The sequence below is a fragment of the Rhinoderma darwinii genome, chromosome 13, assembly GCF_050947455.1.
Source record: "Rhinoderma darwinii isolate aRhiDar2 chromosome 13, aRhiDar2.hap1, whole genome shotgun sequence".
NCBI classification, from domain to species: Eukaryota; Metazoa; Chordata; class Amphibia; order Anura; family Rhinodermatidae; genus Rhinoderma; species Rhinoderma darwinii.
In genome coordinates this window covers 48,176,336-48,200,034 of record NC_134699.1, presented here as the reverse complement: position 1 = coordinate 48,200,034, position 23,699 = coordinate 48,176,336, and the positions used below count along the sequence as shown (strand labels likewise).

General features: G+C 41.5%; 1 protein-coding gene across 1 annotated transcript in view; it reads right to left on the bottom strand.

Annotated features, from left to right (window-relative positions):
• Positions 1-4,732: 4,732 nt before the first annotated feature.
• CCDC40 (coiled-coil domain 40 molecular ruler complex subunit) overlaps positions 4,733-23,699 on the bottom strand; it is a 37,445-nt gene continuing 18,478 nt past the window's right edge. Inside the window, exons 12-20 of the mRNA XM_075846315.1 lie at positions 23,494-23,676; positions 22,527-22,772; positions 20,601-20,814; positions 15,933-16,102; positions 15,765-15,856; positions 12,797-12,917; positions 11,562-11,750; positions 7,497-7,655; positions 4,733-5,090 (exon numbers count right to left, since the gene is read on the bottom strand). Of these exons, the coding sequence (XP_075702430.1) occupies positions 4,827-5,090; positions 7,497-7,655; positions 11,562-11,750; positions 12,797-12,917; positions 15,765-15,856; positions 15,933-16,102; positions 20,601-20,814; positions 22,527-22,772; positions 23,494-23,676 (1,638 nt within the window). The 3' untranslated portion in view covers positions 4,733-4,826. The remainder of the gene's footprint in view (positions 5,091-7,496; positions 7,656-11,561; positions 11,751-12,796; positions 12,918-15,764; positions 15,857-15,932; positions 16,103-20,600; positions 20,815-22,526; positions 22,773-23,493; positions 23,677-23,699) is intronic.

Sequence of the window (23,699 nt, the reverse complement as noted above, 5' to 3'; positions counted from 1 at the left end):
GAAAAATTCCTTGAGGGGTGTAGATTCCAAAATAGGGTGACTTTTGGGGGGTTTCCACTGTTTAGGTCCAGGGCATTGCAAACCCGACATGGCACTGAAAACCAATCCAGCAAAATCTGCGCTCCAAAAGGCGCTCCCTCCCTTCTGAGCCTTGCTGTGGGTCCAAACATCAGTTTACGACCACATATGGGGTATTGCCGTAATCGGGAGAAATTGCTTTACAAATGTTGGGCGGCTTTTTCTCCTTTATTCCTTGTAAAAATGAAAAAAATTCTATGTTTCCACAGAAAAATAGGTGATTTTCTTCTTCATAGACTAATTCCACTAAATTCTGAAAAAAAACTGTGGGGTCAAAATGCTAACTATACCCCTAGAAAAATGCCTTGAGGGGTGTAGTTTCCAAAATGGGGTCACTTTTTGGGGGTTTCGACTGTTTAGGTACCACAAGACCTCCTCAAACCAGACATGGTGCCTAAAATATATTCCTAAAAAAAGGAGGCCCCAAAATCCTCTAGGTGCTCCTTTGCTTCTGAGGCCTGTGTTTCAGTCCATTAGGACACTAGGGCCACATGTTGGATATTTCTAAAATCTGCAGAATCTGGGCAATAAATATTGAGTTGCGTTTCCCTGGTAAAACCTTCTGTGTTACAGATTGTAAATTTCACCTCTAATTTCCCTTAATTCCTGTGAAACGCCTAAAGAGTTAAAATACTTTCTGAATGTGGTTTTGAATACCTTGAGGGGTGCAGTTTTCAAAATGGGGTGATTTATGGGGACTTTCTAATATATAAGGCCCTCAAAGCCACTTCAGAACTGAACTGGTCCCTGAAAAAATAGCCTTTTGAAATTTTATTGAAAATATGAGAAATTGCTGCTAAAGTTCTAAGCCTCGTAACATCCTAAAAAAATAAAAGTACGTGGAAAAAAATGATGCAAACATAAAGTAGACATATGGGGGATGTTAACTAGTAACTATTTTGTGTGGTATTACTATCTGTTTCACAAGCAAAATTTTTGCTAAATTTTGACGTTTTTCACAAATAAATATTGAATTTATCGACCAAATTTTTGCACTAACATAAAGTACAATATGTCACGAGAAAACAATCTCAGAATCGCTTGGATAGGTAAAAGCGTTCCGGAGTTATTACCACATAAAGTGTCATGTCAGATTTGAAAAAATCGGCTGTGTCCTGAAGGCCAAAACAGGCTGTGTCCTAAAGGGGTTAAAATGTTTTGATCTCTGTTGTGCATAATAATTTGAAACAGTGCATTTTGAGTTTTTTACTTCTAAAAAAAAAATCTGTTATCATTAGGAGATTTGTTCAATAAAATTTCGCATTATACTCCAACGGTTGATGGCTTGAAGATTATACTGACTGTCATTTGCATCAACTATTTAGGAAAATCAGCGAAAAATAACATTTGCATAATAATTTGGAATGCGGTGTAGGGGACAGGTGAGGATGTTTTTTTGTGGGCAGCGTTGGGGGCAATATTTACAGGGGACATTATCTAAACTGGCCAATATCTACAGGGGGCATTGTGACTGGTATCTACATGGGGCATTGTGACTGGCATCTACAGGGGGCAATGTGACTGCCTCGCCATTCGGGGCTTTAACAATGGCGCAATGATGTCGTCATGCCGACTGCGACGTTACCCCAGATGACGCTGCCAGGTGTCTGACCAGGGACAGGTGAGAATGTTTTTGGTTTTTTTCTGTGGGCAACGTTGGGGGCAATATTTACAGGGGACATTATCTAAACTGGGCAATATCTACAGGGGGCATTGTGACTGACATTAACTATCTACAGAGGGCATTGTGACTGGCGCTATCTACAGGGGGCATTGTGACTGGCGCTAACTACAGGGGGCATTGTGGCGGGCGCTATCTACAGGGGACATTGTTAGTGTGTGGTGTTTTACTTTACAGTGTTTGACACAACTTACTTCATGGGGACAGAGCATGCTGCCATTATATTCAGGGGCACAGTGTGTGATACTGTTATATTCAGGGGCATAGTGTGGGGCACCATGAGAATTTTATCTTCGTTTTATAGGTGCAGAAATGTTGGAAAAGTGAGCAGCCGAAGACATCTGAGCGGCAAACTCTGCAGAAATGGGCTGTGGCCGGGAGAAATAATCAGAGAGGTCTCGACCGGTTGGAAAATAAAAGAGAAAAAGAATCTGAGGCGTCACCTGTGAGTCACTCATTGTAAATATTTATTCTCCCTGTGACTGATCAGTACTGTAGTAACTGTATGATCTGCAGCGAGATGACGGATGGTAGCATTCTTTTTTGGAAACAACAACCCCCAGCATATCCTAACCATTGTTCATGCTATACTGGGAGCTGTCGTTTTGTCATACAAACTTATATGGCAGGGGTTAAAGAGGCTCTGTCATCAGATTATAAGTGCCCTATCTCCTACATAATCTGATCGGCGCTGTAAATGTAGATAACAGCAGTGGTTTTTATTTTGAAAAACGATAATTTTTGAGCAAGTTATGAGCAATTTTAGATTTATGATAATTTGTTTCTTAATGACCAACTGGGCGTTGAACAGAGAAGTGTATGACACTGACCAATCAGTTTCATACACTTCTCATTGTTCCAGCCCATTGTTACAGCGTGATTGTGCAGTGAAAGAAGCTGGGCATGAATGGAGAGACGTGTATGACACTGACAGGCTTGAGAAAGACCCTCCACTTGTCACTGGTCGAAACGTTGCCATTTTTTACTGGATGTTTGACCAATAAAAGAACATATTGATTGACATTTGGGAAACGTGTGCTGCTGTTCAACCACGCTTTTACTGATTGGTCAGCGTCATACACTTCTCTGTACAACGCCCAGTTGGTAAAAAGCAAAAACATGCCCAGTTGGCCATTAAGAAACTAATTAGCATAAATGTAAAATTGCTCATAACTTTCTCAAAAATTAACTTTTTTCCCAAATAAAAACCACTGCTGTTATCTACATTTCAGCGCCGATCAGATTATGTAGGAGATAGGGCACTTATAATGTGGTAACAGAGCCTCTTTAAACTGAATTTGCAAATGATCTCTCAACTGAGCTGTATTTGTGCTGGTGCTGAATATATGTACTGAGCTTTGTTCTGGTGCTGTATATATGTACTGAGCTTGGTTTTGGTGTTGTATATATGTACTGAGCTTGATTCTGGGGCTGTACGTATATATGTACTGAGCTTGGTTCTGGTGCTGTATATTTATGTATTGAGCTGGGTTCTCTGGCTTTATATTTATGTACTGAGCTTGGTTCTGGGGCTGTATATATATATATGTACTGAGCTTGGTTCTGGGGCTGTATATATATTTACCTTATCTTAAGGTAAAATTAGATGTTAAAGTATATACATACAGTAAAAAAAAGCATAGAGGAATCATTTTTTTTTCCAATTCACCCATTATATGGTACTTTACATGGTGCCAATAAAAACTACAACTCCTCATGCAAAAATGAGTTTGGCATGGTGATGTCAACATTATTTATCATCTGTATACTCAAATCTAATTAATAAAGTTAAATACATGACAGATTTACTTAACCCTTTAATGACCACTCTATGTCTTTTGATGGTGTGCGGTGCAGGTCCCGAGTCTACAGCAACGTCTTTTGGCGTCGCTGTAAAAAAGGTTTATGAGCGGTACTGTGAGATTTCATTCTCTAAGCAGAAGCAGGAGTGTACTAATACATAAGAATAAAAAAAAGAGTTGTAAAATAGTAATCCCTTTTATGGGATTCCAATTTTTTTTTAAAATAAAAACAATTAAATGCTGCAAATATAAGTAAATAAAAAAGTAATTATTTAGTGTAAAATACATTTTATTGTGAATACCCTGCATAAAAACGAAAAACCTACGCATTGTAGGTAGCTGCACGACCATAATAACCTGCGGAATTCATTTACTAGGTTATGCAATGTGAAACTGTGAAAAAACAAAAAGACAAATGCCAAAATAGCTTTTTTTCTATATTCACTTCGAAAAAACAATTCTATAAATTATACAGTAATTTATATATACTCCCCAACAGCACCCACAAAAAATACAATTTCTCCCGCATAAAACTGAGCCTCCTACAACCACGTTGATGAAAAATGTTGGCGCTGTGTCCATCTGAAGGCAGAGGTGGTGGTGGAGGCGTCTCTCAGACAGTCAGAGACAGCGGTGGCCATCTTTGATACCGGACAACGGGGATCAGAACGCGAGAACCGAGCCTGGACCAAGCAGGAGAAGGCCACCAGGTATGGAGTTGAAGGTGTTCAGGCCGCACTAGGTTTCGTATGGGTGCATGCGTAGGGGCCCAACCCGTGTAGTATAACAAAAGTAAAAATGCATACCAAAAAGTAGTTATCCAAAGATGGATTTTTAATATTCGTAATTATGCCAGTTTAAGTGCGACGTTTCGGTCATCTCTGACCTTCATCAGGCACTGTAATATCCTGGGTCCTGCGTAATGGCTCTTAATGTATGGCGGCTTGCCGCATGTGGAGACTTTTTGGTGTGCATTGTACCTTTCTTATAGGCCATCAGGTATGCGAACTATAATTTTGCAGTTTTATGCTAAAAAAAAATGTTGTTTTTGACTGCAGGGTTGTTTTAAGGGATTAAACCTAATAGACTTCTGTAGACCTCAATGTTTTTTACAATTAGGACTTTGTTATAAAGAACCAAAGATATGTAATCTATAATGGACGGCACTAGGTTTTGTATTTTAACGTATACTTTATTTATGGCCAGAATATATAGGATACATTATTGAAACATCACTTTCTTAACATAATGTACAGAGTTAATATTCATGGTGCTCTTTCTGTAGCACTTTCTTGTGTTCCAAGCCTGCCCTCCAGTGTAAGACTTATGTTATGTAGAACACTCTGATACTGTGGATACTCCTGCTGGACCTGGTGAATGATTGTGCTGACTGTGTGAATGCGGGTTTCCTGTTTTTGTTGCTCTGTTTCCAATGTTTTTGGGCTGCTGAAAACTGGTATATATTTGCCTTCTTTCACAGCTTGCAAATGCTTCATGCGAGTCTGAAAGGCCACAATCTGTGACAGGTTCTAATTTGATCGAAAAAGGAGAGAAAAAGTTTCAGTGTTAGTGAGAGAATGCATAATTGAAATACACTCTAAGGCTGGTTATACACCTTATTTGGAAGCAGGGCCGGCGTTAGGGGAGGGCAAACAGGGCAATTGCCCAGGGCCCCCATTCTCTCAGGGCCCCCTGCACACTCTAGCAGCCATAGCGGCTGCTACGGGGCCCGCGCCACCCAGCCACATCACATTTATGGGCCTGGCGGCACGGATCCCCTCGGTTTCGTCGTTAGCGAAGAGATGGGGGGCCCGGTGTTAGTGACTGCGACATTCACTTGTATCTGCGTCCTCAGATACTATTGAATAGCCACGTTAGGTCTGCAGCCTACAAGACGCTGGGACGGAGTCCCTATGCAGGCCGGCGTGATGACGTCACTGCATCGCGCTGGCCTACGCAAAAGGTCCTGTCTGGAGAAGGTGGAGCGCTCAGTCTGTCGCAGAAACGGGGCTAGGTAAGTACAATTTTTTGGGGGGGAGGGCTATCTACTGGGGGGGAGGCTGTGTGGCACAATCTACAAGGGGGTGTGGCACTATCTACAAGGAGGGGGCTGTGTAGGGGTGGAGGGCTCTGTTGCACTATCTACAAGGGGGGGGGGGCTGTGTGGCACAATCTACAAAGGGGTGTGGCACTATAAGGAAGGGGCTGAGTGGCACTATCTATAAGGAGGTGGATGTGTGTTGTGTGGTCTACAAGGGGGCCGTGTGTGTGGCGCTATTTACAGGGGGCTGTGTGTGTGGCGCTATTTACAGGGGATGCTGTGGTGCTATCTACAGGGGTTGTGTGTGGCGCGCTATTTACAGGGGGCTGTGTGTGTGGCGCTATCTACAGGGGATGCTGTGGCGCTTTCTACCGGGGGCACAAAGGGGGCATTATTACTGTGTGGGGGCACAAAGTGGCACGGTTACGGAGGGGACACTTTTATTGTGTCGAGCGCTGAGGAATCATTATTACCATTTGGGGCACTATGGATTATGAGTTTGCTTAGAGGATGGGGTATAGGTGGGGAGGGTGCTGGAAAAGCGAGAAATCAACACGTCTGTGTGTCAAATTATGCAGAGATGAGTCGTGGCTGGAATAAGCCGTTACAGTGGTCTGGGCCGGATGGAGGAAAAAAAGGGGAATGTGAACGACTAATCAGAGAAGACATCACCTGTGAGTCACTGGATATAAATGTGCTTTAATCATTTATATAGTCTGCGCCTGTGTATAGCTGCCATATACAACTATAGGGTCACTATATGGTGGTAATATTATATGGTCTGCAGAGCTTCCGTATATAACTGCCATCTACCACTATATGGTCACTATATGATGGCAATATTGGTCTTTGTATAGTGGTTTGTATTCAGTAACAGCATGGGGGTATTATTCAGTCACTGTGGTTATGGTGTGGTGGTATTATTCAGTAATTGTATGGGGGTATTATTCAGTCACTATGTGGTTATGGTGTGGCAGTATTATTCAGTAACAGTATGGGGGTATTATTCAGTCACTATGTGGTTATGGTGTGGTGGTATTATTCAGTAATTGTATGGGGGTATTATTCAGTCACTATGTGGTTATGGTGTGGCAGTATTATTCAGTAACTGTATGGTGGTATTATTCAGTAATTGTATGGGAGTTTTATTCAGTCACTAGGTGGTTATGGTGTGGAGGCATTATTCAGTAACTGTATGGAGGTATTATTCAGTAATTGTATGGGGGTATTATTCAGTCACTATGTGGTTATGGTGTGGCAGTATTATTCAGTAACAGTATGGGGGTATTATTCAGTAACAGTATGGGGGTATTATTCAGTCACTGTGGTTATGGTGTGGCGGTATTATTCTGTAACAGTATGGGGGTATTATGCAGTCACTAGGTGGTTATGGTGTGGAGGTATTATTTGGACCTCATATTGTACTCTTATTGGTCTTATAATGTGTTCAGTAACAGAATGCATGTAATATGTAATCCTGTTTAGTAGTATGATTTGAGAACTGTATATGTATATAGATAATTTTTTGGTGTGGGAGGACGGATATATGCTTTGGGGCTTGCGCTACAGTAATTCAGCATTTGGGTCCCCATTTTTAACCTTGCCCAGGGCCACACATTGTCTAAAACCGGCTCTGGTTAAATGGCGACCAAACGGTCGTTTGGCTGACCGCTTTTACTCCCAATCCCCCCATACACATGCTCGGCTTGGCCAAACGTGCATATAGTCTGAATGGGGAGAGGGGAGTAAGCTGCTGTTAGACACCTATGGCGGTGACATATCCCCTGAGAACAAGTGTCATGTCAAAAATTCAACTGCCCAAACCCTTCTCCGTAGGGGGGGGGGAGAGTCGGGAGACCACCTTTTAAAAATATGAGCAAAACCTCACAAATACCTGATATTTCCTTTCTTGTAGTTGCTCAATTTCATTTACCATGGAGCTGGTGTCTAATTTCAGGCTGGAGATGCTGTGCTTTTTTTCTGAAATGGCTGAACTGAGTGTCTTCTGAGTGTCTTCAAGGTCAGAGATGGTGTTTTTACATTCATCTGTATTCTACGCAATATAAATTAGACTATTATTTTACTTTTATTTGTCTCAATGTTCAACTTAAAGAGGCTCTGTCACCACATTATAAGTGGCCTATCTCCTATATAAGGAGATCAGCGCTATAATGTAGGTGACAGCAGTGCTTTTTATTTAAAAAAACGATCTATTTTCACCACGTTATTAGCGATTTTAGCTTTATGCTAATTACTTTCTCAATGGACAACTGGGCGTGTTTTACTATTGCAAGACCTAACGTTCGGAGTCTGACACACCAAAATAATTTAAAACAAAAGTTTCTTTATTAAATACATCTAAAAAGTAACATAAATTAAAAACAGAGATGAATTCCACAGTGCAGAAAGACAACCAGATCACAGTGTAAGTGCCCCTGACAAAAGCCAGACAAAGAAAACAGTAATCATACTATGCACACAAAATATACGGCTCAGCTTGACCCCATAAATAAAGAGCACAAAGCAAAATCAGAGCTGTGGCTGTGTTGTCAGCCACAGGTGCAAACAGCCACTACCCATTGGGTTAATCTAAATAAAAGACTCGTAATGCTGAAGGTTAAACTATGCTGGAAACGGAGCTCATACCCATTTGAACAGGTCACCGTCACTGGCGTCACCCCGACGCGCGTTTCGGCCCGGAAGCCTTTCTCTGCACCCCCGGAAGCACCCCCAGACGAAGGCTTCCGGGCCGAAACGCGCATCGGGGTGACGCCAGTGACGGTGACCTGGTTGTCTTTCTGCACTGTGGAATTCATCTCTGTTTTTAATTTATGTTACTTTTTAGATGTATTTAATAAAGAAACTTTTGTTTTAAATTATTTTGGTGTGTCAGACGCCGAACGTTAGGTCTTGTTATTATTCAGCGGGTTCACCGTTATTACCATGCTTTATTCCCCACAAACTATTATGTAATAAGTCAGATTTGTGACTAAAATAAATGTATCCAGGGGATATCTTTTGTGGTGTTCTTCATGTAGGTATACTACTGTGTTTTACTATTGACCAAGTTGGCGTTGTACAGAGGATTGTATGACGCTGACCAATCAGCGTCATACACTTCTCTCCATTCATTTCCTCAGCGCATAGGGATCCTTTTAGATCACTATGTGCTGTCTTATACTGACACATTAACGATACTGAAGTATTTAGACAGTGAATAGATATTCCACCGGATGTCTAGTCACAATCCCTGCACTCCGTTAATGTTTCTGTAGTAGTTACAGCAGAGCAAGCGTAATCCCGCGAAATCACGCTGTAAATGGTTACAACGAGATTACGCTTGCTTTGTAACGTCCTAGAAAAATAAAAGGATGTTCAAAAAACAATGCCAATCTAAAGTAGACATATGGGGGATGTTAATTAGTATCATTTTTTTGTGGTATAACTGCCTGTCTTACAAGCAGATACATTTAAATTTAGAAAAATTCAAATTTTTGCAATTTTTTGCAAAATTTTGGTGTTTTTCACAATTCAATACTGAATGTATGTATCAAGAAAATTTTGCCAGTAACATAAAGTCGAATGTGTCACGAGAAAAGAATCTCAATCGCTTGGATAGGTAAAAGCATTCCGAAGTTATTACCACATAAATTGAAACACGTGAGATTTGAAAAATGTCAGAAGTTTGGATTGGTGGGGGTCCAAGCACTGAGACCCACACCAATCGCTAGAACGAAGCAGTTGAAGCACTCGTGTGAGCGCCCAGCCGCTTCGTTTCTGTTAGGCTATTTCCGGAAATAAATGTATCTGTGTACAGACTCCATAGAAAGTCTTTGAGCCTGTACTCCGATACATCGGCTTTCCGGAAAAAGCCAAACAGACACGAAGCGGCTGAGCGCAAACACGAGGGCTTCATCTGCTTCGTTCTAGCGATTGGTCTCTATGACATGTCAGAAGTTTGTCAAACTACACTTTAAGATAATGGAAAAGGCATCTTACCAAATGTTCAGTGGATCCCATCATTCCTCAGGACAAATACCAAACTCTGAGGCCTGAGGGCTTCTGATGGATCAGCACTTCTTCATGTCTCTGGTTTTACAGCTCACACTAATTATAGGCTGAAACCCTAGTTTTTGCAGAGGACCTGCAGGAGCCGGCAGCCTCCCTGCAGCCTATTTATATAGTGCCCAGCAGTGCGGTGATTCCTCCCACCTGTTACCGGCATGGCAGACTCCACCGGAAGGGACGTCCGATAAACCGGAAGTGACGTCAGACGCCTCCGGAAGTGCCTGAGACACATCCCAGACATTGTCCTGCCCACACTGAGAATCCTACCCACAGCGTGTTAGCCACCTCTCTTTCCAAGAAGGGAAGAGTCGCCGGACAAGCATGCTGCCCGACCTAGCCTAAGCAGACCTGAACCGACAGCACACAGGGAAACAGACTAGGTAAATAGGCTGCGTTTTACAACGACTTATACTATACCAGGAAAGGAAGGCAAATTCATTCCAGCTTCCAGTCCTCCGCCCCGGTTGTGAATAAAAAATAAAAAAATTAGATACATATCTCCAATGGGAGCAGATGCTCCCCAGGACAAACTATCCGGAGGACAGGAAACCTGAAACTGAGGTGTGGAGTGGGTGTGAACCTATTTATCTCCTTAGGTTTCATGTCCTGGGATGGGCGGTCTCCTCGCATGGGTGCTCTCATGAGCGATGGAAAAAGAAAACTACCTGCTTCCTGCTCTGCCATTCACCCCTCCTTTTGTGGGAATCCCCAGTCAGAGCGTTGCCGACACTCAGGCCGGGGATTCCGCTCATAGAGGGAGCCCCTGATGTCACTGTACATATAAGGACAGTGACGTCAGGGGCTCCTCATGCAGCGAATTCCCCGACCAGAGTGTTGATGACGATCTGGCCGGGAATTCCACCACTGGGGGAGCCCTTGGTGTCACTGTCCATATATGGGCAGATTATAAGAAGGGCAAACGTCTCTTGGGAAAGGAAACCTGTGAAAGTTTGCCCTCATTAGAATCTGCCTGGTGATATGTATAAAATCTTCCCCCTCCTCTCCCAAACCTTTCGACCATTACTTTATTTATCCTCTCGACCATTACTTTATTTATCCTCTAGGCTTGATTCTTGTACCACAGCTTTGCAGTAAGCTTGGATCTGGTACTGTATCCATTCAGTAAGCTAATCTAAGCACTAGACTCACTCGGTTACCATATTTACGTGGTTAACCAATATATCCAGAAAGGTGGTGCACAGAGTGCCCACCTCAATGAGGTAGACACAAACCAAATAGCCTGCACACAAAATTAAAGCATAGCTCCACTGATGTTACTGCATGTGCATCAAATAAGATATTGGGGCTCTATTACACGTGAGATTTTACTAGGTCCCTCCCACTCGGGAAACCGGAACTATATATATATATATACATACATGTATACATATATACACACACACACACACACACACACACACACACACACACACACACTCACTCAAGAGTGTAAGCCACAGTGTTCACATAGCAGTGGCAGCCACAATGCTCCCTTAACAGTGGCATCCAGAGTGCCCTTTTAAGACTGATACTTGGCAGAGATGCAGGCACGAAAGTATTTGGAAGTATTTTAAAAATTAAACCTGTCCATCCCTTTTTAAGAATGTCTTATAGCCAGCCAATTGCTTTCAGACACATCCTTTTTATGTATTGCTAGCTGGCTGTCATCACTACGGGTGGCTGTTCCGTCAGCCTTGCATTGTATGAGGGAAAGCAATGAGGTTTTTTTATCCTAACAGGTCAATAACCCAGTCAAAATGCCCCCATATGATCCAGGCACTTTGCCCCCATAATATTACCAGCCACATAGAACGGAGAATAGGCTTGCAGTATTATGCATATTAGGGGTTTCACAGTATTTTAGATTAACCCTTAAAAGCTACTGTCTTACCATTACAATTTCCTTAATTTTTTTCCGTAACTCTTGTAGTTTCCCATGAAAATCATTTGCAGTTAGGTGCTTTTTGTCCTTCTCAGTTTGATTCATACCCCGCATGGTGATGGTTTCTCTTCTAGAAACAACGGCTTCCATATCACGGATCATTTTCTCTTGCTGTTTCATCAACTGTGCATATCGAACCTAAAGGCACAAACATAAATTTAAGTAGAGTAATAATTCATAGTATTTGCCTTCTATATTTACTTTCTATAGTCCTATTTGCCCCCCCGTGTCCCCATTTGACATTGCTGCAATTTACCAATATAGAATCTAAATAGAAGTTAAATGTAATTACAAAAAAAAATCTAAACCATTATATACACATACTTCATATTATGCTCAAATTATTATATCGTTTTCTGCGGGCTACTTGTCAAATTTTGAAGTTCTTCATACCACAAAATAAATCCCACAATACACATTTATGACATAGATAGTATACACCATAATGTTTCTGTAACACTGGCGGCCGCCGTTCGCCATTATCCGGCTTCCCCCAACGGCTGCCAGCATAGTTTACCTGTACGCCGGCATCCTCCTCCCTGAGGACACCGGCATGTACTGCTCCCGTGCGCTGCTCGCTCCCATAGGATGTGCGCGCGTGCGCCCTGGTGTCCCCTTAAAGGGCCAGTGCGCTTGCCACTTGAATCTTCCTTAGAATATCCCTGTGCACCCTGTCCTATTTAAATCCGTCTTGCCCTCCTTCCTGTGCCTGAGCGTTGTTGTTGTCTACCCATGTTAGTTTAGCAAATGGTCCCTTAGTTGTATCCTATTCCCAGTTTTCCTGTATCCAGTAATCCAGTAACTGTGTTTGTTCCTGAGCGAAGTCTAGTGTTGGGTCGAGGTAAGTGCCATCTGCCACGCCAAGTGTCATCTGCCACGCTTAGTGTCATCTGTGCCAAAGCATCTGCTACGTCTCGTGTCTGACAGAACTTTCATTCAGGTACTCTTGTGCTAGAGACTTACGGCGGAGCGGCCTAGTGGGTCTACATGCCCCCATAGTCGTGACAGTTTCATTGGTGATGGGCTGACCATTGGGTCCTGCGTCCCTCATACACAGAAGACAGGTGGGTTAACTCTCCATTTAAGTTTATGGGAGATATAGGAACAAGCTGTGTGAGCTCTTAAAGAAATGTGTTGCTGTTTTTTATCATTTACAGATGTGCGAAATCCGGCTTCCTATTCACCTGCATGCGATGGATTTCCGCTTTCATTGCACTGATCTCTCCTTGGCCAGTTTCAGCGTCCACTGCATTACGCATCTCCTTTGCCAATTGAATTTTCTTTTCCCAAAGCATGATTTGATGTCTGATGAACGACATGAAATACACAAGAACATATATATTAATCATAACACGCTTTTTCCCAACAACACACACACACACACACACACACACACAGACGTAAGGAGGTACTACTCCCATCGTACACAACTCTGGTATTTCGGTTAGGCCGGATTCACACGAGCGTGTTCAGTCCGTGATATACGGTCTGCAGGTCGGCCGCATTTCCCGCACTGAGCACACTGCAGGGAGCCGGGCTCCTAGCATCATCGTTATCTATGACGCTAGAAGTCCCTGCCTCGCTGCTGGACAACTGTCCCGTACTGAAAACCGGCATCAGACTTTATATCACTACTTTCTTGTGAGTTTCCTTTGTCAGAAAGCATGCGTTACACAAATACCACAACCAAGTTTACATCTTTGGTCCATACAAACTCATCAAAGACAGGTGTAGGAGTGTAAGACAAGCCTTTTCGCAATAGTTGTTCCTGATGGACACTTAGTTGAAAGGTAGATTGTTTGAAAATTAGCATTTCTTTCTTTGTGATGTCACCTGCCAGTGTGTCTCCTACTACTGTTATTTGTGATTTTGTCTCCATCGTAGAGTTGATGGTCCTAAAAAGGCATTGGGAGGAACTGTAGGGGTCCCTATGGGGCATGAAATACTCCATTCTGAAATATGCCATTCTGGTTCAAAGTCATCCCTATGGAATTGGATGTATCGTGAAGTGTGTGTTGATGGGGTAAGTAATGTGGCAAAAGAAGACAATGATAATATGGAAGCAGTGGAGAGCCCTCCATGTATTTCGTTTTGTTGGCATGGTCTGGCGTTAAGATTACCGTTAGGGTTGAATGTACAATGCAGGGGTCTTGGAGACCGTAGATGTATTTTTAGTTTGGTACCAAACCTTTAACTGTTCGTTCGATTGTCTAGACTCGTCTGCGCCCGAAATGTCGGATTCAGAGAAGTCGGTATGTCTCGTCTCACGATGTGCTTTACGTGTGTGAGCTTGTCCAGTATCGAAATCTCTACGGTCTTGCATTTACTTGTGATGTTTCCTGTCCTTAACTTCCCCCTGCAAGTTCTCTATATTTTTTTGAAGCTTAGATTTGCAATTATTGAAGTCAGATGAAGAATTGAAGACTTGTATATCACCGATTTTTTTTCTTTAAGTTGTAAACTAATCTTAGCGAAATCACGTTTTTAAAATTCAAGAAAATAGTTTAACATACGTAACAAATTGTCAGTAAGGAGATCCTCCCAGCCTTCGATAAAGTCAATAACACTTCAATAGGAATAAAGAGTGATATTGATACGCAAGTCCCTATATATGATTTTTTGTTGTTTATATGTTTTTAGACAATTTCCCAGAACGATCGCACATATTGTTTGTATGTTTTTTGTAAGTCGCTGAATGCCGTTTGAATGTCAGAATGATAAAGAGGTATATTTTCAGTGGAAAAGACGTATGCTGCCATAGCCGACAGATTATCTGAATTTAGCATCTTAGATAGTGATGGCGAGTTTTCTATGAGTAATTATGGGTCACAATAAGGGGGTTATTAAGCCAAATAGAAATCACATGAACAAATCATGGGAGCACGGCCCGTAAAATACGAAAAGTAGGACATGCTCCATAATTTCCGGCACAGTTCTATGGCACGGACACCTAGCCGTAGCGATACGGAAAGATGTCCGTGGCCAATAGAACTGAATGGGTCCATAATTGCGAACCTACGGAGATTTTTAACGGTTGTGTGCATGGGGCCTAAGTTAAAAGTCTAAGAAAATGAGATATGATGGGCTATCCATTACTAAGCTTAATTATTTTAATATATGTGGATAAATTTCATCTGGGCATGGGGCTTTATCATGATTTGATTTGCTTAGACACAACTGTAAATCCCCTTGTATTATTTTTTTTTTAATATTGAATGCTTTATTCGAATAAATGACTTCTGGCACTTCTAACCCAGTGAGCTGAAAAAAAACCTGTTTAAAGAGGATCTGTCACTAGTTTAGTAATGCCCAATCTCTTAGCTAATCTAATAGGCGCTGCCACCCTGATAATGCTGGTGAAAATTGTGTCCCAAAACGTTTATTATTTTAAAAGTTATGAGCTTTTTTTCTAAATATGCAAATGAGCTTATACTTGACAAATGGGCGTCCACACCAGTGATTCTCCTGGGGTGGAGCCTCCTCACAGTCTGACACTGTCCAATCAGCATGAAGCTGCTTCACACACAGTATCAGAGACCGTCTAGAGGGAAGGGGGATCACTTCAAACAGCAATATCTCGGGCTGTGGACCACCTATAACAGTGGCTCTGATGGCATATGAAAGAGGAGATTCTAATCTTTCATATGAAACCAGGACGCAGTTCTACCTGTGAAACAACTGGAGATATCAACAGTGGAAAACACAGTTGAGAATGGAAGCTGTATACTACGGGCAGGGAAGAGGGAGGAGCTGTATGCTGATTGGACAGCGTCATACAGAAAACGTTACACCGCCCGGAGTGAAAAGAAAATCTCCCATTTGGCAAGTATAGCCAAATTAGCATATTTAGAAAAATGCTCATAACTTTGCAAACAATAAACATTTTTTAAAACAAATCACACTGTAGTTATCAGCTGCAAACCACCTATTATATTAGTTAGGAGGCAATTAATAAACTGGTGATAGAGCCTCTTTAACGAGTCATTCTTTTTTTGTCCTCTACAATTATATTTCGCATATTTCTACAGAATTAATAGACACTTCTAACAACATTTATTTTTCTAGATTCTGGGTGTAATATATATATATATATATATATATATATATATAATATATAAAACGTTCGTATATATTACCACCATTCACACTCACTCGGTTTCAACCAGGCTATTCAGAAGTCTTTCCTTCTCTTCCTGCACGTTTCCTAGATTCTCTTGCATTTCTATTGACTCTCTTTCTGCCTCCTAAAAAATACAAGAAGAGAGTTTAGGCCTTTTTTCTTGCATCTTAACCCCGGAGTTTACTTCTACTGGTACTCACCCGAAGGGATCGCATAAAGTCACTCTCCATTAGTTGGTTATGTTGCAGTAATTGTTCCTTAAAACTTGTCTTTTTGCTATGAAGCATATTCAGACGCAGCATGTCGTTTTTTAAGTTCTTCATGTGATGTTCAATATCCTTTCGCTCATTTTTCTCTTGTTCAATTTCATCTGCCAAGAAATAGTGTTTGTGATGAAGTTATTCAATAATGGAACAGAAATATACACTCTTTTATAGACATTAAGCTTAGCAGATTTCAATATCAAAACATAACAAATATAACAAAAAAAGAAAAAAGATACCCGGGATAGAACAACAGTCATAACATCGGACCTATTAAGGTTTATGACAGTGTTTTATTGCCAATGGTTTCTGCCATTGGCACCTCTGCTTCTTCCCATTTTTTGGACAAACTTTACCACCCAAACTCGAGTGTACATATAGTCCAAAGTGTGCGGGTTCATGTGTGCTGTGTATGGTTCCATGTGCAGATCCTGAGCTAGTATTTTGGGGACTGCAGCTGCAGAGGAATTGGTTGTTTACACACGTGTAATCCATAGGGAGGAGACATACACATTTATTTCCTGATGTACCGCAGTACCCAGCGGAAACCACAGGGAGTACATAAAAACTCAAATATAGCCCTTGGTCGGATTTGAACCTGGGACCTGCAAGGCAACAGTGCTAACCCATGGCCACCATGCTGCCATATGTCCACATGGATGAGTATTTGTAAACAAATACTGCCCCTCTGCAGCCACTGTCCCTTTCAGAAGCATTCAAGGACTTAAAGTGTCCCTCCAATTTCATTCTTCCGCCCGATCGAACATTGGGCATGGAGAAATTATTGTGCAAAAGTAGTAAATTATAAAAAAAATATCAATTTGGTATCGCCTAACGACCTGCAGTATAAAAGGTATTATTTTATTTATACCACACAGTAAATTGTGTCAAATTGAAGACGCCAAAAAGAATGGTGACATTATTTTACCTTAACCAACAAAAAAGTTACCGCCTTTTGCGGACCATAAGACGCAGAGGGTGACGTTTGGAGCGGGCGGACGTGTTATGCCCGCTCGATACACTGCAGGTGTCAGCTGTGTTTTACAGCTGACACGCTGCTCTAACTGCCAGGAACTGCGATCACGGTGTTCCTGGCCGTTTAACTACTTAAATGCTGCGGTCAATAGCGACCACACCACTTAAACCGTTAGGAGGGAAACGGCCCCTCCTACAGCCCAATGCCCCCACGCAACGCGCCGATGGTTGTCATGGCAGCCCGGGGGCCTAATGAAGGCCCCCAGGTCTGCCTTCCATCTGCTTCTGCTAAGCTGTTAGAAGACCGATAGGAAATACGAGGCACTCACCGCAGTGGCAATAAAAAAGATTTTATTGTGGTCAATCTCGGTCAGTGATGATGTGGAGGATGCCAACGACCGTTTAACGCTATGAGCGCTTTGTCACGCTGGCGCCAGTAGAGAGCAGTGAGCCGCCATATTCTATTACAGTAGCGCCAGCATAAATCGCCAAACCAGTCCCCAGTACGGCTCAGTGCCCGACGAAGGTCTTGCGACCGAAACGTTGCACATGTAGCCTCTGGTATATACTGCTAAATGGAAAAAGAAAGAAATCTAGCCAAATACAATTCTTTTGACCTATAACTGGGTTGGGACCCTATTTCGAGCACCTGAGGAAATTTGTGCTGTCTGAACAAAACCACACGTACTACAATATACCATTATATAACTCGCACGGTGAATGGCGTTGTTTTTTGGTCACCTTAGCCCTAAACAAAATTAAATAAAAAGTGATCAAAAAATTGTATGTATGTATCAAAAAATGATGTCAATAAAAACCACAGCTCGTCCCGCAAAAAATAAACCCTCATACTGCCCAATCGATGAAAAAATAGAAAAGTTATGGCTCTCAGCATGTGGTGAAACAGAACAATCTTTTTTTAACAAACTTTTTTCTTTGTTTTCGTATTTTCTAAAACCGGGGTGCGTCTTATAGTCACAATATGGTAATCGATAAATTATATGTAACTTAAAATTGTACCATTAAAAAATACAACTTGTCCCATGAAAAACAAGCCTTCACACGGCTCGGTTTAATGAAAAACATAAAAATTTATGGCGTTTAAAATACGACGATCAAAAGACCAAAAAAAATCCCCTTTGTCATTAAGGCTCAAAATAGGCTGGTCACTAAAAGGTTAAGGGAATTGAGCTCTGTAATTGATAGACCATAATATCTTATCATCTTAGACTCTCTAAATACAGGGTTAGTGCCACAGGAGTCCTGGCTGATATCGTACCAATATTTAAGAAGGGTAAAAAAGTGGAAACAGTTTCTACCGTCCGGTAAGTCTGACATCTTCGGTATGTAAAGTATTTTAATGTACTCTAAGGGATGAATTGCAAAATGACATAGCAGTAAATTACTGATAACCAGCATAGATTCATGAAAAACAGGTTGTGCCTAAATAACCTGCTCGGTTTTAATGAGGTCAGTGCAAATCTGGATGTTGGTCATTTGGCTGATGTGATATTTCTAGATTTTGCCAAAGCAGTTGATGCTGTACCTTAAAATAGCCTAGATCTGAATCTACAGGTGCAGGGACAAAATGAAAATGTATGCACATGGGTAATGAATTGGTTATGGCACAAAGCAAATAGTCATCATAAATGGTACACAATCAAAGTGGGCTAAAGTCAGCAGTGGCACACCACCATAATCTATGTTAGACCCAATTCTTTTATATCTTTTTATTAATGACTGTGGATGGGATTGAAAGTAAAGTGACAATAAACGACTACTGAAAGAACATGATAGGTTGGAGTTACGCCTCTGGTGGTGCTCGAGACCGCAACACCAGACAATCGCTATCACATGAGTGAAACACGCATCAACACGGACAGAAAACAAGCAGTGAATGAGCAGAACCGAAAACCGAAATTAGTAGAAGATGGAGACAATGCATAAATGGAGTGGATGGCAGATGAATAGCATGCGAGCAGTTAACAGACGAATAGATAGTGGACAAGAATTTACAGCACTCACTGACCCATATCTGAATACTATTCCACAGCAGAAAAAGACAACAATTTGGTGGAAGACCAAATGCACAGGACAGGCAAACAAACCAGTGGAACCACTGATCCCAGGATACACATAAAAAAGTGTGATCTCTCAGAGGACCAACCGGTCCCACAGCACAAACAAACGACAAGAACAAAGTCCCAAACAAGAATTTGGAAAGAGTTTAGCACATGCCAGAAACAGTACAACCAGCACCAGAATAATCCAGGCCTGAAGTATATTTAGGCCCAAGACAAGTACTCTGCCCTTATCAACTAGACAAAAGCTAAATAATGACAAAATCCAGATTCAGACCAAAGGCATTGCTTAACAATGCCCAAATAGAGATAACAGAATCATTGACTAGCAGCAGTCCTGCTGCTGATCGTAACAGTTGGCACCCTGAGTAAAAAAATGGCAGATGAGATTTAATGTTGATAAATGTAAAGTAATGAACCTAGGCCACGGTACTAAATATACAATAGGTGGAATAAGACTGGGAAAAATGAACAAGAGAAGCACAGGCTTTCTGGTTACAAGTAAACTAAGCAGTAGTACTCAATGTTAAGCTGCAGCTGCAAAAGCAAATAACATTTTAGGGTGTATAAAAAAAAATGTTAAACTGTGATCCCATTGTAATATTGCCCCCCTATAAATCGCTTGTAAAACTGCATCATGAATATGTAATTAAGTTTTGGGCTCCACGTTGTAAAAAGGATATAGAAAAGCTGCAGAGGGTTCAAAGGTCGGCCACTACATTATTAGATGGGACGGAAAGTCTCTCTTAAAGGTCTCTTGCACACAACCGTTGTGCCACTCGGGCCGTTTTTGACGGCATCTGAGTGGCACCTCATAGTCTTCACTGACCCATTCACTTTAGCGGGTGAATCGGGTCCGTGAAAAATGGTCCGAGTCTCCGATCTGAGGAAAGATGGAACATGTCCTACGGTCATGTGCATGAGGCGTTACAGTGAGAGGCTAAAAATACCGGGCTTGTTTACAAGATGCCTTAGAAGTGATCTTATTAACATGTATAAATATGTGTGGTCAATCCAAAGAACTGCCACGTGATTTATTAATTCCAAGAACATTCTTTACGTTTGGAGGTTAAGAAATTCAAACTTCTATATAGGAAAGGGTTCTTTACAGTTAGAGTAGTTAAAAGCTCTTGAATGCTCTACCCCAAGAAATAGTAATGGCAGATACAATGACATCATTCAAAAAAAGGGCTAGATGCTTATCTAAAGACAAATGGCAATAAGGTTATAAATAGTTTTAGAATTGAAAAATTTATATTTGATCTGGAAATGGTTGAACATGATGGACATGTGTCTTTTTTTGACTTAACTATGTAACTTAGCACGGAACTACCAACTAGCAGCCGGACAAATCCAAGTTTTTAAAGGGATTACAAATATCAGAGTATGTTTTACGAAACGCACTTGTATATACCTAGTACATTGATTTGTACCAGTATTGTTATCTATGTATAAAGTGAGGGGAGGGGGGTCACATTGCTGGCTGATAGGAGGACGTGAGAATTATAGTTATGCTCCTGGTTACACAGTACTTCTTGTGGTGACTCACTTTCTGTTCGGACTTTTCTCTGTTGCAAAATAGTCAGTTCCTTTTTTAACATCTCCACTGAAGCAGCCTGCTCTTCCCTATGCTTTGTCAGCCTGACCATCTCAGTCTGCAACCGGAGCCAATACTGTTGAACAGATGCGATTTCCAAGTTACATTCTTCTATCTGCTTGGTCAGTGCAGTTATCTGGATCTCCAGAGGTCCCAGTTCTTTACCCTTAACATGAAAAAAACATTAAAAAACCTTAATATACTCTAAAAAAAGGAGAAATGTATAATCAGGATTTGTATTTAGCAATGTCTACATAAGCTAAAGCTGGCCATAGACCGAAAGACTGTTAACAATCCAACAAAAATGACTATTGTAATGTCCGCGGTCGCTGACCGCCGGCATCACTTACCCTCCAGTAGCTGCGACCGCAGACCAGTGAACTCTAACTGGCGTCTTCCCCCTCTGAGACTCCGGCACGCATTACTGTTCTCGGTTACTGCTGCTCGTAGGGTGCGGGCGCGCGCTCGCTCCCGGCCTTAAAGGGCCAGCGTGCGCACCAGGAAAATCTACCTATCCCAGCATACCAGGAACTACAAAAGGAACTCTGCCCATTCATTCTTTGCCTGAGCAATGTTGCGTCTACCCATGTTTGTCCTGCAAATGATTCCTTAGCTGTATCCTGTATTTGTGTCCGAGTCCGAGTCAAGTATCTGAGACGACTGCATTATCTGTGTTCGGTGTCTGTGCCAAGTTAAGTGTGCGTATCAACTTGTGTATCTGTTTCCTGTATCCAAGACAAGACCTGTTATCGAGCACAAGCCTGCTTCCGATAGTCTGGTACAAGTCTTCTACCAGGTACTCTCGTCCTATAGACAATCATTGACTGTTGTTTGATCAGCTTTTTCTCCGCTATGGTGGAGCGGCCCAGTGGGTCAACATACCCCACAGCCGTGACAACTACATCTAAGGTACTAAAAACAATTGGTTCCAAAACTATAGAAATTTGATTAGTCATTCTATAATTTTCTTGGTTATTTATAGAATGCTAGCAAAGATTTGACATTTCCCACAATACAGTTTTCAAAAACTCACATTAGGTTAAGGGGTTGTCCAGTTTAGTAAACCCATTTTCATATACCCTATAAGGGAATACAAAATTAAGAAATGGGGAATTATGTATCCTGGTCAGGATTCTTATCTTTTAGCCAGAGTGGATTTCTTTTATAAAGAGCATCTCCTTATAAAGGACCGGTCTTGCATTACAAAAGCAACTCATTGATTTGAATGGTTTCTGTGTAATACTTAATTTTTGCCTGTGACGGCGCTGCAGGGAAATTATAATTTTTTAATATTAAATTAATGTGTTGTATAAAAAGTAAAACATTATTTTTTTTTAATAAGTCATTTTGAAAGTTACTTAAAAATCCATAATAATAAAAAAAAAAAGGGTGGGCTGTAGGGTACATAAGGGTAAAGCAAAGTACAGAGATTTTAAGAGTGTAACAGAAATAAAAAGTCCTAAGCATACTAGCCCTAAAAAGGCTGTTCGATCACCCTCGATCTGTTAAATACCCTACCGAATATCAACTAGCCCTTTGGTATAATTCTTAACCCTATACGTTTCATCCTAAATTGTAACAGCAAGACGCACCCTGCAACAGATGCGGCTCCCCCCCGGTGATTACATCTAATTCCGACAATTGGGTCAGAGAATCCAGACCTGTGGCGATCAACCGATCACCATACCAGCTTCGCTTTTTAAAAGGGGTTGTCTTGGTGAGACAACACCTTCAACAAGAAACCATGAATGTTAGATCCATAGATATTCATTTATGATCAATAAAATGATAGAGAAACATTGTAAATTGAGTTACTTTTTTACAGAGCGAATTTAGTGAAGAAAACATACTATTTATCGGTTTATTAAACGGACATACCCCGATTTCTGCAAGAGTTGTCTCAATTTGCTTGCTGTATAAATTGATGCTGGCTTGCCTCCTCTCGATTGCTATAGTGCGCTTTGAAATTTCGCTCTGGCTGCGAGAGATGAGTTCATTGGTCATTTCAGTTTTTTTATCCAACTCTGCCAATGTCCTTTGTAGAGCTTGGATATGTGATGAGCTGTGATTAAGTTCCAGCTGTACTTGAGCAGCCTCATTCTCCATCTTAGTATAATCGATCTCCTATAAGTAACATGTAAGCAGAGACAATGTTGTCAATCAAGTATAAGAAAAATTTACGTGTAGTGTCGTTTTCTTCATAGCCGACCGAAAAGTGAATAAACAATCCTCAATTAGCAAACTAGAATGATATAGGCTAAAAGAAAACTCTTCAGACAACAAAAAAGGCGGCAGCCCATTGTGGTTACTCCTATTTGGGAATTTATACTAGACAATATTTTGTTAGCTCTAAGGCCTTATGCACACGGCCGTGCTCGTAATCGCGCTCCACGATTATGGGCACGGCCGGCTGCGGACAGCCACCCGCATTTTCAGCCCAATATAAAGTATGGGAGCACTGATCGTAAAAAGCTAAATATAGGACATGTCCTATCTTTTGCGGAGGCTTTCCACGGCCCGGACACCTTCCCACAAATATACGGGAGGGTGTCCGTGGTCAATAGAAATGAATGGGTCCGTAATTACGGCCGAATTCTACGGTCGTGTGCATGGGGCCTAATGAAGTGACAATGCGTAGTACAATAGCGGGAAAACTGCTGGGGGCACTGGTGCATTACTTGAGAATAGTATTTGTAAGCTTTACTTTTATAATGTCGTATACTTTTTCAACACTTTCATGAAACAATCGGATAGGCTGTACAGCTGGTAAAATGCTGACGCGTTTTTCCACATGTTGCTTAAGACAGACAGAAGTGACATTCCGCTGTACAATGAATTTACGTACCAATTCAAGCTTTCTTCTATGTAGTTTTTCCGCCAGGAGTGATGAATATTTAGCCGCTTTGTCAGATGTCATCTTTTCTTGAAGCTTTTCCATTATCTGAGTTTCCAGAGTTTCTTTTACTTGGGATTCTTTCTCAATTTGTTTCCGTAGGGAGTTCAGCTCAGTCCAACGTCCGGCTCTTTCCTTTAGAAATGCAAGAATTGCTG